The sequence below is a fragment of the Mustela nivalis genome (genome assembly GCF_964662115.1).
Source record: "Mustela nivalis genome assembly, chromosome: 17".
NCBI lineage: Eukaryota > Metazoa > Chordata > Mammalia > Carnivora > Mustelidae > Mustela > Mustela nivalis.
Window position 1 is genome coordinate 44608252 of NC_139036.1, and position 16440 is coordinate 44624691.

At 57.2% G+C, this 16440-nt stretch overlaps 1 protein-coding gene across 2 annotated transcripts; it reads right to left on the reverse strand.

Annotated features, from left to right (window-relative positions):
• Nucleotides 1–22: 22 nt before the first annotated feature.
• On the reverse strand, nucleotides 23–9442 carry GFAP (glial fibrillary acidic protein). 2 transcript variants are annotated; one of them, XM_082706377.1, is made up of 10 exons: nucleotides 8950–9439; nucleotides 7952–8012; nucleotides 7635–7730; nucleotides 6751–6912; nucleotides 5061–5186; nucleotides 4655–4875; nucleotides 4040–4083; nucleotides 3558–3677; nucleotides 2226–2311; nucleotides 23–1571 (listed from the first exon to the last, which is right to left on the reverse strand). In XM_082706377.1, the coding sequence occupies exons 1-10, from the start codon at nucleotides 9408–9410 to the stop codon at nucleotides 1530–1532; spliced, it is 1419 nt and encodes a 472-aa protein (XP_082562503.1). In that variant the 5' UTR covers nucleotides 9411–9439; the 3' UTR covers nucleotides 23–1529. The 2 variants fall into 2 exon arrangements, with proteins under 2 accessions (XP_082562503.1, XP_082562504.1); XM_082706378.1 differs by lacking the exon at nucleotides 3558–3677 and having other exon boundaries at nucleotides 8950–9442.
• Nucleotides 9443–16440: the final 6998 nt, after the last annotated feature.

The window sequence follows — 16440 nt, forward strand, 5'->3', positions numbered from 1 at the left end:
AACAGATCAGCGTCCACTCTGGTGAAGGCCACGGCAATTGTCTTTATTTACCTTAGTGAGTAAAGGCTGCGGTGGTGCCCTGAAGGTTAGCAGCAGTGGGTGGCAGGAGGGAGAGAGGGGGAAAAGGCACCAGGACTCGGAAAGAGGGAGGGACTCTCATTTCTCTGGCTTTAAAGGGGCGAGGGGGACCCTGGAGTGGGCCCTTTCAGCCTACTTCTGGGCACAGATAGTCCTGTGACTGTCCCCCACGGTCTTTCCATGGAAAACCAGAGCACAAACCAGAGCCTTCACTCGGCCTCCACTTCCCAAATGGTAAAATAGCATGCTACCTACAATACGAGGGTACATTTTGTATTTGAGTAGGAGAGGAACCACAAGGACCCTTGGTTAGGGAAAAGCAGCAGGTCACCGTAGGGTGGAGAGTGTCACATGTATGGCGGTGGCTTCACCCAGCCATGTCTGCTGGGGTCTCGAGGCAGCAGCTACAGTGACTCTGAGGCCTGGATGGAGGGGTTATGCAGCAAGGAAGGGGCCTTTAGAAATGGGACAAAGCGAGTCCTGGGGACAGCAGCCCCTCTGTCCTGTTTTAGCAACTTCAAGAGGATGAGTCACTTCCTTGGCTCCCAAGACCCACAGGCCAGGGGCACCTGATTGCCCAGAACCCCCAGCTCTGATGTCTGGCGTCCTCCCAGCTGCTTCCTCCACCATCTCCACCTGCCTCCCCTCCAGCCTTATGGAGGGAGGACTCCTGGGCTTGACCGCTCTCTGTATCCAACCTAGGGGCCAGGCAGCCCCCGTCTACTCCTTCCCAGCACCCCTTCCCTCTCCACTTACACTATAGATCCCCCAAGTGCTGAGAATCACACTCCGACACGCCCGTGGCATGCCCACAGTGTGCCCCCATGTCAGCTCAGTGGGACCGAGACACTTAATCGTCACTCAGGAGGCTCCTTGGGGATCCGGGCAGACCAGGCATTCTGTCTAGAAACAACTCCCAAGTGGTGGGATGTCACCGCCCACTCTCAAGACTGTTCAGGGTCACTCTAGAAGAAGAAACCTCTGGCCAGGGCTATCTTGCCTATGGGGAGTTCCCCTTCCTGTCTCAGAGTCTCTGTTGTCCTCCAGCAGCCCTAGGAAACCCGAAGGCCCACTTCCCAGTTACCCCCAGGGACCTCCGGCTCTGGCAACAGTTGCCATGACAATGGAGATTAGGGATGTGGAGGGCGATTGATGGGGTCCCAGGCCCTCCCCAACTTCTCCCAGTTCTAACCCCAGCTGCTGGCCACGCCCCTCCAGGCCGCACCTTTGGGTTGGGTGCCTCATTAGCTGGAGTTACTGGGTGTAGGTAGGTGCTGTCTGCGGGTCTAGTACCCACAGAGTCTAGGGCAGCAAGCTGGTGTAGAGGTGGCAGGGTGAAGGGAGCAGTCGGGGTGGGTGGGAACTCGGGTCTGGGGAAGTCCGCTATCAGAGGAGGCGGCAGCAATCCCATCGGCTCAGGCCCACTGTGGGGCCACCAGCTGGGTCCTGCCTCACATCACGTCTTTGTGCTCCTGCTTGGACTCCTTAATGACCTGCAGGGGACAGAAAAACACATAGCACACTCGTCAGGGGCTCACACAGACACCAGACCCACCTCTGCTAGGCCTTGTGACCTTGGAGAAATCTCCAGACTTTCTGGGTCTTTTTTTTTTTTTTTCTATGAGAGTAACCAGGACTCCTGCCTCGCAGCCGCCAGGAAATGAGGTAACACTAGTGAGCCTTTAGCACCCTGCCCAGCACGTGGCGAGCTGATGTAAGTTTGGCTAGGACTGTCGTGGGCGTGACGGAGAGGGCTTATGTCAAATGCACCCCCCCTTCTTATTCCTCCTGCTGGTTCCTTTTATCAAGCCAGAAGTTGAAAGTTGGGAGTGAAAGCTACTATAATTTTCTTTCTCTCCCCAGGCCTGGTGCTGGGGGAGCCTGCGGGCTTTCAGTGAGAAAGTCCGAATCAGGACTCCAGCCGGTGGCCTCTACACCCAGGCTCCCTGGATCCACCAGTGGAGGGGACAGGGAACTGAATTACATCCAGGGTCCTTCCCCTCTTCCAGAGCCTCCCCAGAAACTCTTCTGAGTGACTGAGAATCTTCTGTGTGCCAGTTTAGGCTTTCTTCCAAAGCCTGCCCTCAAAAATTCCTGGAGGCAGCCCAAGCTTGCCGGGGCCAGAATTTCAGGTCTTCTCCCCTTACCTCTCCGTCTCGCATCTCCACGGTCTTTACCACGATGTTCCTCTTGAGGTGGCCTTCTGACACGGACTTGGTGTCCAGGCTGGTTTCTGCAGGCACGGAGACAGGAGAGGTCTCCTGTTGGCTCCTGAGCCACCAAAGATCCTCCCCCAACCCAGCTTCCCCATGAAACCCACAGTGATGGGGACTGAAAGTCTATCCAAGCAGGCAGAGAGGGCCTAGACCCCCAAATCCCCATGGTGCTAGACAAGACCTGACCACTCCATCCAGTGCTTTGCCCATTTTCCTGGTCTGGCTATATTTCCGTCCCTCTGCAAGCTCTCATCTGCCCCCTGGCCTTCTGACACCCCAGTGCTGGGCTAAGGAAGGAGCACACGGGCTTTGAAATCAGGCAGAGCTCAAGTCTCAGCTCAGCCGTAAGGCTGTAGGCAAGTTAATCTACCTGTCCCAGCCTCGGTTTCAGCCTCGGTTTCCTATCTGCAAAATGGGGATGATAGCATCTACCTCTCTACGTGGGAGCAAAGAGTCAGTTCACTGAGATCATACATGTTAAGTGCCTAGCACATATTAGTGTCCAATATATGCGGGTCCCTTTCCTGTTCCCCTGTCCCTCCTTCCCTCCTCTCTGCCACTTCTCTGGGCCCTACTGACCCTTTACTGTTTGGCACTTGGCAGTATTCCCTCCTCCTGCTCTGCCTGATTAAACTTCTGATCCTGAACTTGGCCCCTAGGCCATGTATAGCTCATGTTCTTCAATTTCTAGAGCAGAAGTAGGGTTTTCTTTTTCCCCCTTTAGATAAGAATCATTTGAGGGCCACATCCAAGTAAGAAGTAATTTAGCTCCCTGGTGCCCCCGAGAGAAAAATGTAACATGTCACACTCACTAATATTTAAAATTAAGAGCAGGGAGCATAAAACTTTATTCACTGCAAGAGCAGCGGTCCAGGGGGAAATAATCCTGTGGGCTGAATCAGCACTGAGCTGAGCCGCAGAGCCTCGGGGACAGAAGAATGGAGCAGAGAACCCAGCCACCAGGCACGGCAAGACCCCAGGGGCCCTCCCAGGGATGGGAAGAGGTGAGGCAGAGGCTGGCACTCGCCCAGAGGCCCCAGAGCATCTCCTCCGAGCACCAGAGGACGTACCACTTTGAACAGCCGCCAGCTCGGCTAGTTTAGCCTACATTTACCCTGTGCCACATTCTGGGCTGTGCACTGAGGTCGCTGGGGAAATGACACAAGCTTGGCCCTTTAGGGAAACTCGGGAGGAAGGAGCCCAGGAGGGCGCGGAAAATGAGAAAAGCACCGTGTCTGAGAGTCTGAGGGGCAGGCTGCTAACCGAGAGCCGGCGGGGCTCCATTTACAATCTGGTGAGCCTGTATTGGTATAACTTGTATTGTGAGGCTTTTGAGATGTCTTGTGACCTGGTGACTTTCCCCTTCTTTGGTACTTTTGCCCCCTGTAGTGACAAGCAGTTCAAAAACAAAAACAAAAACAAAAACATAAAACACTCGGATGGGAAGAGCCTGCTCAGGGATCTGCAGACAGGGCAGAGGCTGAGACCTTCACCCAGTTCTGCTGTAAGAGGGGGTAGAGGGGTAGGGAATGGGGCGCAGGACAGGAGCAGCCACAAGCCCCACCTGGAATGCCCTGGGCTGCTGTGTTCTGGCTGGAAGCTCTGCGGTGAATTATGAAGATCCCAAGGAGACCCCTGGACTGGACCCCTTTGCCCTGGTCCTTAGCTCCAGGCCAGAGTAGCAGCCCATCTGGGGGAAAGGGCAGGAATCCAACCCCTTGCCCACAAGGCCCTGCTCTACTGACCTCGGATCTGCAGGTTGGAGAAGGTCTGCACGGGGATGGTGATGCTGCAAGACAGCAAAGGCAGAAGAGTGACCGCGCTGCCCAGGGACATCCCTGGAGCCAGGCCCTGGTCCGGGCTTAGCATGACAGCCTCAAGGCCCATCTCCAGGCTTTCTCCAGCCGCCAACATGCTCCCTGGGGCTGCAGGAGTCTGCAAGGGGCTTGGGTGTTGTCCGCTAGGGGGAAAGTCTCTATTTGCAAGAGTGGAAGCCTGGAGGATGGCAGGGGGAGGATGAAGTGGAGGGAAAGTTCCAAGATCAAAAGAGATGGGTCAGGGGAAAAGAAGTCCAGTCTTCATTGGGAGGGTGGGGAGTGAGACTCTTAGTTTGGGGGCTGACCCAAGTCTTCACCCTGTGGCCTCGTCAACATTGCTTGACTCGAATCCATTCATTTCTTGACCATTTATTGGCTACCTACTGTGTGTTAGGCAAGCATCATGCTGAGCACTGAGATAGGAGGGGGCAGGACACAGGCGGATTATGACAGTCCCTGAAGGGAGAAAGGAGACTCCAGGGAGGGACAGCAGGGAAGACACTGCAGGGCCACTGGGTGGGGGGTGGGGGCTTTGCAGCTCACCGGTTCTCCTCGCTCTCCAGCAGCTTCCTGTACGTGGCGATCTCTATGTCCAGGGCCAGCTTGATGTTTAACAAGTCCTGGTACTCCTGCAGATGGCGGGCCATCTCGTCTTTGAGGCTCTGCCCCTCCTCCTCCAGCCGGGCCAGTGCCTCCTGGTAACTCGCCGCCTCCCGTGCGTGGCGCTCCTCCTGCTCCCGCATCTGCCTCTCCAGGGACTCGTTCTGTAGGGTGGAGTGGACAGGTGCCTCAGCGCGGGGTCACACTGCTCGTCCTGGCCTCTGTCCAGTCTCCCCGCTGTCCCCCAAGTAAATTTTCAGAGCCCCCGCCCTCAGTTCCGGTCCCATCCCTGGCTTGCGTGGTGCACCCGGGTCCCCTCCACCCCACTGGCGGCCCTGCTGGAGCTCACCGTGCCCCGCAAGGACTCCAGGTCACAGGTCAGGGCCTGCAGCTGGCGACGGTAGTCGTTGGCCTCGTGCTTGGCCTGGCGGAGCAGCTCAGCATTGCGGGCAGCGGCATCGTTCAGGTCGGCAAACTAGGGGGGGAGAGGGCCCTACGCTGAGGGGCGGCTGGGCCCCACGTCGCAGGAGCTTTGTGGGCCAGTGGGTCTCTGGGAATTCAGGGAGATGAGCAGGACCCCAGGCTTGGTGTCCAGGTCTCCCCAGGACTGGGGCCCCTGGGCAGAGGGCACAGGAGGCCCCTGCCATGTCTCTAGCACCTAGAACAGTGCCTGGGTAGGGAATGAAGGTCAAATGATGTTTGCCGTGGAACCCAGACCCAGAATCCCCTGCACTATCCAGGAGCCTGTACCCTGGCCTCTCTCACGGTGGCCGGGGCATTCTGGTGAGCAGTACCCTGGGTTTTGATCCTTCTCTCTCCCCAGCTTGCAGTGAAGCTCTTGCGGCTCCACCCAGCCTTGACCTGCTTGGAGCCATCGCCAGCTTCTGCCACTCACGTTGCCCTGGGCTGGCATCTCTAGGCCCTTGCCCTGTGCTTTCTTGCACTCCAAATGCCTCTTCCCTCTTCTCTTCTTGTTCTTTGGCTGCCAGGCCCGCCTAGCCCCAAGGCCCTCCCTTCTATGATACCCTCCCTGTCTCCCACATTGCATCTGTATAAACTCTGCCCAGCAGTGTTCTCTCTAGACACCGTATTTGGGTGCACATCACGTCCCCCGGGTGGGACAGGTCTCTGGACCCCGGGCAGTGCTGGCACACAGTGGTTGCTCAGTAACCCAGGACACAGACAGCAGAGGCATCAGGAATGCAGGCTCCCAAGAGCAATGGCTGGGCTTAGACATCCGGCTCTACCATTGACGAGCTGTGTGACTTTGGGCAAACTCGTTAACCTCTCTGGACTTCAGTTCTCTCATCTGTCGAAGAACAGTACCTTCTTCATAGTAAATAAGTAAGATAATGCATGTAAAGCTCAAGGCCTGACACACAACAATGTTGGCTAATAATAACAATAGGAATAAGAAGTACTTATTCGGGTAGGGGCACCTGGGTGGCTCAGTGGGTTAAAGCCTCTGTCCTCGGCTCAGGTCATGATCTCAGGGTCCTGGGATCGAGCCCCGCATCGGGCTCTCTGCTCAGCAGGGAGCCTGCTTCCCCCCTCTCTCTTTGCCTGCCTCTCTGCCTACTTGTGATCTCTCTCTGTCAAATAAATAAATAAAATATTAAAAAAAAAAGAAGAAGTACTTATTTGGGGGAGCATCTGCCTGGCTCAGTCGGTTAAGCATCCAGCTCTTGGTTTCGGCTCAGGTCACGAGTTCAGGGTGGTGAGATCGAGCCCTGCATGGGGCTCCATGCTCAGCAGGAGCCTGAGACTCTTTCTCCCTCTGTCTCCCTCCCCTTCGGCTCCTCCCCCTGCTCATGCTCTTTATATCTAAAGTAAATAAAATCCTTAAAAAACAGAAAAGAAAAGAAATACTTATTGGAAGTAATGGTGCCTGTTTGACCCTGGGCAAGCCACCTCATTTTTCTAGTGACGGTCAGTCACTCTAGTGACGATCAGTCCTCTCCCAGCTTCCTCTTCCCTTGCTCCCCAGTTCTCTGGTATGGAGCCAGCAGGGCTGCCTACTGGCCCACAGTCAGGGCTACCTTGGACCGGTACCACTCCTCAGCCTCGTGCATGTTGCTGGACGCCATGGCCTCATACTGCGTGCGGATCTCTCGCAGGGCCGCCGTGAGGTCTGGCTTGGCCACATCCAGCTCCACGTGGACCTGCTGCCGGGCCAGCTGCTCCTGGAGCTCCTGCACCTCCTGGCCAGAATGAGAGAAGGGATGGCCAGCCAGGGGCCCAAGCTGCCCCTGGGGTTTCCCCACGGTTTTACGCCCTCGTCTGGCTGCCCCTTGGACACTGACATTGGCTAAGGGAAACGGGGCAGTCCTGGTTAGAGGAAAGGGCATGGCCTAGGCTAGGGGAGCAGAGGGTAGTTTGGGGGGCCTCATAGTGTCCTCCTCCCAGGTTCGGCCAGGCAGGAGCCCTGAAAGCATGCCTGTGTTCTTGTGAGTGACCGAGTCCCTGTGGTGTGGGTGTGTCTGTGGGTTCCCAGATTCTACCATATCATGGACTTGGAATCCATAATCTGAAGTCAGAGAGCTCAGTGGTGTCTTTTTAAAATGAATGGCTTTCATTTAAATGGAGACAGGTGGCAGTAGGGGTGATATCGGAGAGATGTGTGACCTCAGCAAGTTCTTTATCCTGTCTGGGCTTCAGTGTCCTCCTCTGTTTCACAGAGGTCATTCTGGAAGGGTCCCTATCTCACAAGGCTGTAGTGAAATAACAAATGGGGCAACAAGGTCTGTTATAATTCTTAGTAAGTGGGGTGTGTCCGTGTGAATTTCACCAGGGGCTGAGGGTGCTCTCTTGTCTCTAGGTCTGTCTCCTTCAGTCTTTCTCATTTTCTTTCTCTCTCTCTCTGAGTATGTCTCAGGCCTGGCCTCTCTGTCTCTATCCATCCCAATCTCTGTGTTGGCCTTACCTCCTCATGGATCTTCCTCAAAAACCGGATTTCCTCCTCTAGAGACTCAATCTTCCTCTCCAGATCCAGGCGCGCTAGGGTGGCTTCATCTGCCTCCTGTAGCAGGGAGGGGCAAAGGCTGCTCTGACCCCAGATTCCTCCTCCCCACTCCTTATCCTTGTCTGATCCCTCCTGTGGCTGGGGAGAGCAGCACATTGCTCTGGAGGGCTGGACTTAGGGGCTGTTTGTGTGAACTGCCATCAACCATTTACCCCCCACCTCCCCTCCCCTCCCCTCCCCTCCCCTCCCCTCCTTTCGCGCCGCCCCCTCCCCCACACCTGTCGATAGGTGGCCAGGTTGTTCTCAGCATCCAGCCTCAGGTTGGTTTCATCCTGGAGCCTGGGGTAGTGGAACACATCCCTGGGTGAGGCTCTTCTGAGGATCTTGGACCCCTCCCCAATCTCCCTGGAGGGTGCTGCCAGAGAGATCCCTCCCCCGCCCCCTGCCCAAAGCCAGTGGAATGGCAGGAGCCCTAGCCCGGAGGGTGAGCGGACTAGGGCTTTAGCTCATTACTAATGTGTTTTATCAAGGCCAGTGCACCTGCTCCTGCTCACACCAGAGCTTTCACCAACACACACTCATTGTTGCATACACAAACACACTCATCCTCCCGCCCTTGAGGGCACACACACACACACACACACACACACACACACACACACCGTGCCCTGCCAGCTCAGCAAAACCCGCCGTCCCTGGGATCTCCTCTGACCTTTGGAAACAGTTTTATTAGAATCCCTGCCTCACAGCCCTGCAGGCCAAAGCGGCTTGACCAGGGTCACACTGGTGAACCAACCTGTGTTCCTAGGCCAGGCCCTTTCCCTCTCCTCCTCTCCCCCGGAGCCCCAGCCCCCTGGTGCACAGCAATCTTCCCTTCCCATTCCTCCTCTCTGCGGACCCACAAGGCCATCAGGCCCCCCAGTGAATGAAATGTGAAGACCCCGCCCGTTGGGCCCCTGCCTGTGGGGTCCCTGCTGTAGAGTCCCTGACTCTCCCTGCACAGCTCTCCCGGCTGCGGAGGTGCTGAGAATACTCTGGCTCCTTGGCAATCAGACCCCTAAGACTGTGGGCCTCCTCCCTGTCCCTCCCATTATCTCGGGGAGGAAGGACAGCCCTATCCTCCCAGAGACGGGGAAACAGCGGAGCCAAGTATCATGGAGGCAAAGTCCCCTGCCCGAGATCGTGCAGGTCTGCAGGGGCTCCCGCTGGGGCTGGGCTGGGGTGCGGGGGCATCTCCCCTGTTCATGAGGTCCCTCTCCCCGGGCCCCCTCCTCACTTCTGCCTCAGGGTGCCCAGGTCCTGTGCCAGATTGTCTCTCTCAACTTCGAGCCGGGCGCTGCTGGCTGTGAGCTGGTCGAGCCGTAGCCTTAGCTCTCGTAACTCAGCCTGGTAGACGTCGGCCAGCTTGGTGGGCTCCTTGGCCCGCAGCTGGTTCAGCTCTGCGGCCAGCGCCTTGTTCTGCTGTTCCAGGAAGCGCACCTTCTCGATGTAGCTGGCAAAGCGGTCGTTGAGCTCCATCATCTCTGCCCGCTCACTGGCCCGGGTCTCCTTGAAGCCGGTGTTGAGGGCCCCGGCCAGGGAGAAGTCCACCCGGGCCGGGAGTGGAAGTGGCATCCTGGCCAGGGAGAGGCGGGTGCCCGGCCCTAGCCGGCGGCTAGAGACCAGGCTTCCCCCTACCATGTCCAAGGAGGAGGCATAGGAGCGGCGAGCAGCCGAGGCGACCCGTCTCCTCTCCATGCTGGCTGGGCTCTGGCCGCTCCTGGGAAGTGAGGGCTTTATGGAGGCGTGGGCCGGCCTGGCGCTGCCCAGGCTGCCCCTGGCAACGCCCACTGGCATAGCCTGAGGGGGAGGGGCTGGGCCACATCTCGGCCATGGGGAGAGCTCGTCTCACTCCATTGAGGTCCCTGTGCCCAGAGGCAGGGCGACCCCAGCCTGGCCACCAACAGAGGTCCTCATGGGCTGTGCCTGGGGCTGGATGCTTGGTCAGCGGCCGCAACCACTGGGCCAGGAGGCCCTTTCCCTGGGAAGATGGGCCAAGAAAGGTCTGGATCAGATAAACTCTGACCTGCTTTCCACCTCTTAGACCCCATCACGGCGCTCCTCCTGCTAAGTGCTGGGAACTTGCAAAGAACAAATGTGTTCCCTCCTCTCAGAAAACAGCCCGTACTACAGTTTCCTGCTGAGCCCCATTTCCAGCAGACCTTTGGACTCCTCGGTCCGAACATGGGCATCCAGCATTCCTGCCTGCTCTCCCTTCCCCGGAGGTCTAGGGCTGTGGGCTGCAACAGGACACCAGCCCTTTGTCTAGAGGGTCACTTGAGGCCTCTGTCTAGCAGTTGGGGGATGGTAATGAAGGGAGGAGTAGGGAAGCTTTGAGGGGGCCAGAGCCACGGGTGCTGCACTCCCTGACCTTCTCCCTGGACCACACATAAGCCCCTGCCTCAGTCCCACGGGGCTCCCTCACCCCTTGCCTGGCCGCTCTGCACCCCCGTCTGGAGCCGGCCCTGACAGCTACACAAAAAACACTTAAGGATGAGCTGGCTGTCCCTGCTCCCATCTTTGTTCCCGCATCACCCTGTTTCCCCAGCTACCCCTCACCTCCCTTTCACACTGGAGATTTATCTCCTTTGAGTTCCCACGCATCAGGCTGAGAGGATGGAAAGGCCTCTGGGGACAGGTCAGTTTGGGAACCTGGGAGCCACTGGGTCAACACTAGGAGCCCAGGGCCGGCGTCCTGTAGCCTGACCCTTCAGATCTGTCCACCCTTGTGTTCTGATTCTACTGGGGGCCAGAGCCTCACGCAGGCCCCTCACCTCTCTGTGCCCTTGGACTTCTGGGAAGCCCTCCTCTCCACGCCCCCCCTCCCCCCGCCCATGCCTGGGCCTCTGATCCCTTCTCCTGGACACTTGCTGAATAGAGCCTTGTTTTCCACCACTGGTCAGGGCGCCACACGGAGAGGGCAGCCCCCGGGGGGCTGCGCTGTTTTTAATCCCAAGATGCCAGGCTATTAGGCAGAGTACAGCCCCCCAAGCCCCCAGCTCAAAGAGCTTCTCGGAAGCCTCCGAGGGGGCCGGGGTGCAGTGTGGAGCAGGCTCTGTGCCCACCCCCGGCCATTGTGTCTGTGCCAAGGTGAGTCATTCAGTGGGCACAAGAGGAAGGCCCCGTGGGGGCGGCCAGCTGGGCACTGCCAGGTCTCCAGCTCTGCAGACAAGGCCTGGCTGCTTGCCCCTCCCCAGCTTCCAGAGCCAGCTCACACCCCTGAGCTCCTACCCCACGTTGGGGAGACGCGCTCCATTTGGACATGTTATGGGCTGCCTGCCGAGGTTTTCCCTGGTGAATCCCAGCACAGAGAGGGAAGGTGAGGGTCTCTAAGTCTTCAGCCACAGCTGACCCTGGGACAGTAACATGGAAAAGGAACCCTTGGGGATGGGGTGCCCAGTGACTTTTGATCCTGCTATGAGTGGAGGAGCTGGGAAAGTCATGGGGCATTAAAAGAAGAAAAAGATGGGAGAAACCCTCATCCCAAGTGTCTCTGTGACTAGGGGTGGCTGTCCATCTAGCTCACATTGGGCAAGTCACAGTGTGCAGCCTTCTCTCTTTGTTCCAGTGAAATGTAGTTACAGTGAGTGCAAAGCCATCTTGGGGAAGGGGGGAGATGGAACGAGAACAGGAAAGGCTTGTCAGGGAGGCTCAGTGACAGGTCCCTGTGTGGTGTGTCAACCCAGGCTTATTTCAGCAGCAGCAGCAGCAGCAGCAGCAGCAGAGAGGCCCCTCCCTGGACCTGTGTCACCCAGGCTTCCTGGCTCCGCCCTCAACCTCCATCTGACCCTAGACCCATTCCCCACACTCAGCCCTTAACTATCCACGAATGTCCACGCAAGAACCAGAGAGGTAGACCGATAGGGCCGTGGTTGTTTGCCAAACTTTCATTATTTTGTATGACACATTCGTGGTAGAAAAATCAGAAAATACAAATAAGCAAAACAAAAAAATTTAATTAGCCATGATTTCACCACCTGGGGATAAACACTACCAGATTTCCCCCACATATATAAATTCGTTTTCTTTTTTACAAGTGGGCTCATGCTGTACAAATTATTTTGTAATTTGTTTTTTTTTCACTCAGCAATATGTTGTGAACATCTTTCCATATCAATAAATATTATCCGCATCATCATTTTAACAGCTGCATGGTTTTCCACTGTATGCATTAATTTACCCAAGCCCTACTGTTAGACACACAGTTGTCTTCCCCCCTCCCTCCACTCCCACTCCGACCCCCTGCTGCGCCTCCCTTCCCTCCCTACCTCCCTCCCTCTCTGGTTCTGTTCTAGATCCCATTATGCTGCACCATTGCCCCAGGCAGACGCATCTCCCAGTCTCTGACTACTCCCGCCCTCCTGGTCTGGCTCAGGCCCCTTCTGTGGCTTCTCCTCTCCTGGTTCCCTAATCCGAGGGCCTCAACGTCCCAAGCCCCAACCAATCCTAGACTGACTTCTGCACAGACCACAGAAAGCGGCAGGCCTTGGAGAGAGGATGCCCAGATATCTCTCGGCGGGTCCTTCAGCCAAGCCAAGACCCAGTTCAAGCTCAGAGGGAGACGAGATGGTCTCCTGCCTCCATGCCCCTCCCCTGCGTGGGGAGAATCCGCCAGGATGTCCTTCTGCCTCTTGGGACAGATCAGTACCACAAGGGGCCTCAAAGTACCCACGAGGGTGCCCTGTGTTTTCTAAATTGCCAGCCTTAGATTCAAGCCACTAGACGGCTGCTCACTGGCTCCCCTAGGGCCCCCACCCCGTTCCAGTGCCTGGCACAGCATGGTGGTCCTCATGCGAGGGCAGGAGGAAGAGAAGTTGGGAGTCTCGAAGGGGCTGACTCCTTGGTTACTACTGAGTCCATCCATCCCTCCCACACGAGCCCCCTCCCTGAGGAAAGGAACCAGGCCCTGCTGGCCACTAGATGGCAGTGTCCGAGCAGCAGCAGGGTCCTGCAGTGGGGAGGGAGCGGGTCTCAAAGCCGCGAGCCTGCTTTCCAAACCCCAGATTTCTATCACCCAGAAGGATCATCCCTTGTACGCTCTAGCGTTCCTTCTGACTGCTCTGACAGCGCCCTCTAGAGGCGAGCGAGGTCACGGCCATTCAGCTGCTCCATGATCTTGGACGACTTCAGGAACTTCTCAGAGTCTCCATTTTCACACCTGTAAAATGGGGACTCACAACACTTACTTCCAAGGTGGCGGGGAGGATGAATTCAGGGAAAGCTGGACACAGAAGTTGCTCGACAAATCACAGCTTGCATTTAACAACACCTACCCGAAGCTTTACTTATTTCTTTGTCAGCGACGGGGTGGGCCTGGAGGGACAGGGGCTGGGCCGGGGCACTGCCTGGGCACTGCCATGTCTTGTTGACCCCAATGGGGGTGGACAGGGACATCATATACATATCTCCCCAGCACCGTTACCTGGGAGTGTGGACAGGACACAGGGGGCAGCAACCAAGGGAGAGAGGGTGGGAGGTAGCCCCATTTGCGCCCAGATCACAAGTTGCTCGTGGCTTTGGGTCTGCCAGGGACCACACATAGGTCATCTCTACCTGCCCTGGAGGAGACTGAGAGTAGAGGCTGTTTCCCAGTCTGCTTTCTCACCTCCCTGACTCCCCCTCGGGCTCTGTCCCTCCATCCTTGCCCTTCCCCACCATAGACTTGAGGCTCACAGTTCCATCAGTTTGAGAAGTTCTTGGTGTGTTACCATGTCCTGTGCGAGGGGGTCTCTCCTGTCCCTCAGCCTGAGGCTTCCCCAGAAGAAGGGCCCCCATGGATAGGGGCTTCCGGATGTTAGGACCTATGACCTCCCATCAGAATGGAGTCTCCCTAAGGATAGGGTCCGTCAGGACACCCTCTCTGCTGTGGGGGCTCCCTGATGTGCGCACCCATGGTTCACTGTTGGATGGAAGTTCCTCGAGGGCAGGGGCTCTCCCCCTCTCAGGCTGGAGGAGGGCTGCCTCAGGCCAGGGTCTGCCCCTCTCCTATCCTCTGTCAGCCTGTACCAGCTCTGCTGGTGAGAAGTACCCAGCTCCTGTGGCTGTTGAAGTGTTCTTAGATGAACACCCCCCTCCCCCAAGACTCCTTCCCCTGCCTCCTTCCTGGCCTCGGTCAGCACATTGTTGGAGGCATCACCTTGCTCACCTCGCACACCAAGGCGGCAGGCTGCTGTGCTGGAGTTAATAAGTGCGGGTCCTTTCTCTCCAATCCCCCTCTTCCCACCCTCCTGGGTGCCCCAGCCTGTCCCCCACTTTCCAGCCTCTAACCCTGAGACCTGCTTTTTAATTGCTTTCCCTGATCTGTTCTGCTCTCTGCTCCCCTCTGTCTCCTTGCCTGACTGCGTCCCTCTGGGAGGGTGAGAAGCGGGGGCCCAGATGTGTCCCTGGTGGGAGGAGAGGGCTGGCGGGCAGCCTGTTATTTCCAATCCAGTGGTCCTCCAAATGGACAGGATGAGCCAGGGAACAGGATGGAAGGGCTGTAGGCGGGCTCAGGGGAACGCTTTGGGAGGGCTGGAAAACACAGCCATGGTCTCCAGGCCCCTCGGGGTGACTCTGGTCCCTTTCTCCCCTCAACAGCCTCCATCCCAAGCCCTCTGAGATCCCTCTGCATGAAAGAACCATGGGAGTCGGGGGAGACAATCACAAACTAGATTCTCTCTGGGAGCCAGGGTCCCCCAAACTTAACTAAAAGCCAGAGGGGCATTCCTGGGAAAACCCAGAGACAGTCAAACAGGGGTGTGAGAGGGAGGACTCCTGAGTTAGTAGTGCCAAAGGCTCCCCATGTGGTAACAGAGTCCCCTGTGGGGGTGGGTGGCACAGCTGATGACTAGGGGTGGGAGGACCCAGAAGGGAGAGCCCAGTCCCCCCACCTTGACAGGTCCCAACACCAAAGGAGGTTTGGGCTTACCCTCAGGTGACAGGGACAGGTGCTCCCCTGACTCCCCGCAGGGAGGGACAGTGTCTTGTTCTCTGCGTCTGCCGCTCCTGGCACTGAGTCTGGTTCTCTCAACTGGGCAGGACTTTGGACTCCAGGGTGGCTCTGTGCTGAGCCCCAAGGTAGGAGAAGGTCAGCGAAGCAGGACAAGGGGTCTGCCGTGTCTGGGGGAGCCATTGATGGCCGCGTCTCAGGGATGACTCTCTTTATGTAAGAACAATCCAATCTCAGCCTCGTCGCCGCCCATGGAGGTCAGCTGGGAGCTGGCTGTCAGCTCACTGCCCCCCTGCCCAGCCCCTACCAGCTCCCTGTGAGGCTGAGACCAGCCAGGCTGCCCCCTGGCCAGCAGGACGCCATGCGGCAAGCTCTCTCCACCCGACCTCCTGTGATTGAGGGCAGGAGCCTCACGTCCTTAACTCCACTGGCAGAGTCTTTGTACATTTAATGGGTCACCCGAGAGCACATTTTCCACCACGGAGCCACGAATGTTTGCCAAGCCAATGGCCGGGTGCAGAACATCCTTGTCAAGAGTGACCCCTTCCACTGGCAAGCTGCCCCCAGCCTCGGAGAAATCTGCCTCGTGCCGCGGACCCCGTCGTGTGAAGCTTGCCCTTCTGGCCCTCGTTACCAGCCGCCTTGTCCTGCGCCCGCTGCCTCGGCGCTTGCAGGGGTGACGGTGACCATCAGATGAGATAATATATGTGAGCGCCCCGGGAAACGGGCAAGTTATTCAATTTGAATCCAACCAGCGCTCCGCGAGGCCTCCCAAGGTCAAGGCACCACGCCAGGCCGCTGGGGGCTACAGATGGGAGGCTGTGGTGGCTTCTGTGGGAATCACGGAGCACCAAGGGGGAAAAAAAACTCATTAAGACTAATTGCAGAGGCGGGAACGCCAGGCGCACGGAAAGAGATGATGTCTGTTCGCTTCTAAAGGGAAGCAGTTCGATGTCATGTGAAGAACCAGACCCTGGTCTGAATCCTGGCATGGCTGCTTGCTGTCTAACCCTGGGCGTGTTCTGTGAACCTTCTGGAATCTGTCCTCATTATACCTCTTAGGTCGCAAAGTTTTGTGTGCTGCCTGCAGCCGGGAGGGACCCAGTGCTCCTCTTGTGGGTTCTTCTCTCTCTTCCTCCAAAAATGGAGGCCAAACTGAATAGGGCGGGGCTCACTAGGTAGAGGGGGCGGCTGCTTCCCCAGCACATCAAGGACTCATTTGAAATTAGCAGCGTTATTTACACACGGCTCGCAATGTGCTAAATACCTTGAACATGTTTGTTTTCCCGAGCAAGTTAAACACAGACTCCTATCATCCTGTTTACACTATTCATTCACTCAGCCCACCGCATCTTCCTAGAGAGACGGAGGTAAACTTGGGTGGAACCCTCACCATGGGAACAGGTGCAGAGGAAAGCCACGAACTGAAAGGGGGTGGGAATGGGGCTTCTGGGGCCGCGGAAGACTGAACGGGGTTCCTGTGGTCAGGGCTTAGCCTGGGGCCTCGCCTGAGGTCTGGGGCCCCTAAACACTGTCTCTGACAGCAAAACTCTCTGCAACTTATGCCTGACTGCAGTTGGATAGAGCAGGCCTGTAGATGTGACGGCTTCTGCACCTGCTCAGGAGAAGAGGCCCTTAGTGGAAGATGGGGTTGCAGAGTAGAGGGGGGGGCTCACCCCGAGGCCCCAAACTAAGGCCCTGGAGGAGGCAGTAGAGGATGTTTTCTATACTTAGTTTCCTGAAGTCTGGGAGAGTGGGGAGGTGTTATTATCCCATCCAGGTACACAGAGACACATACAC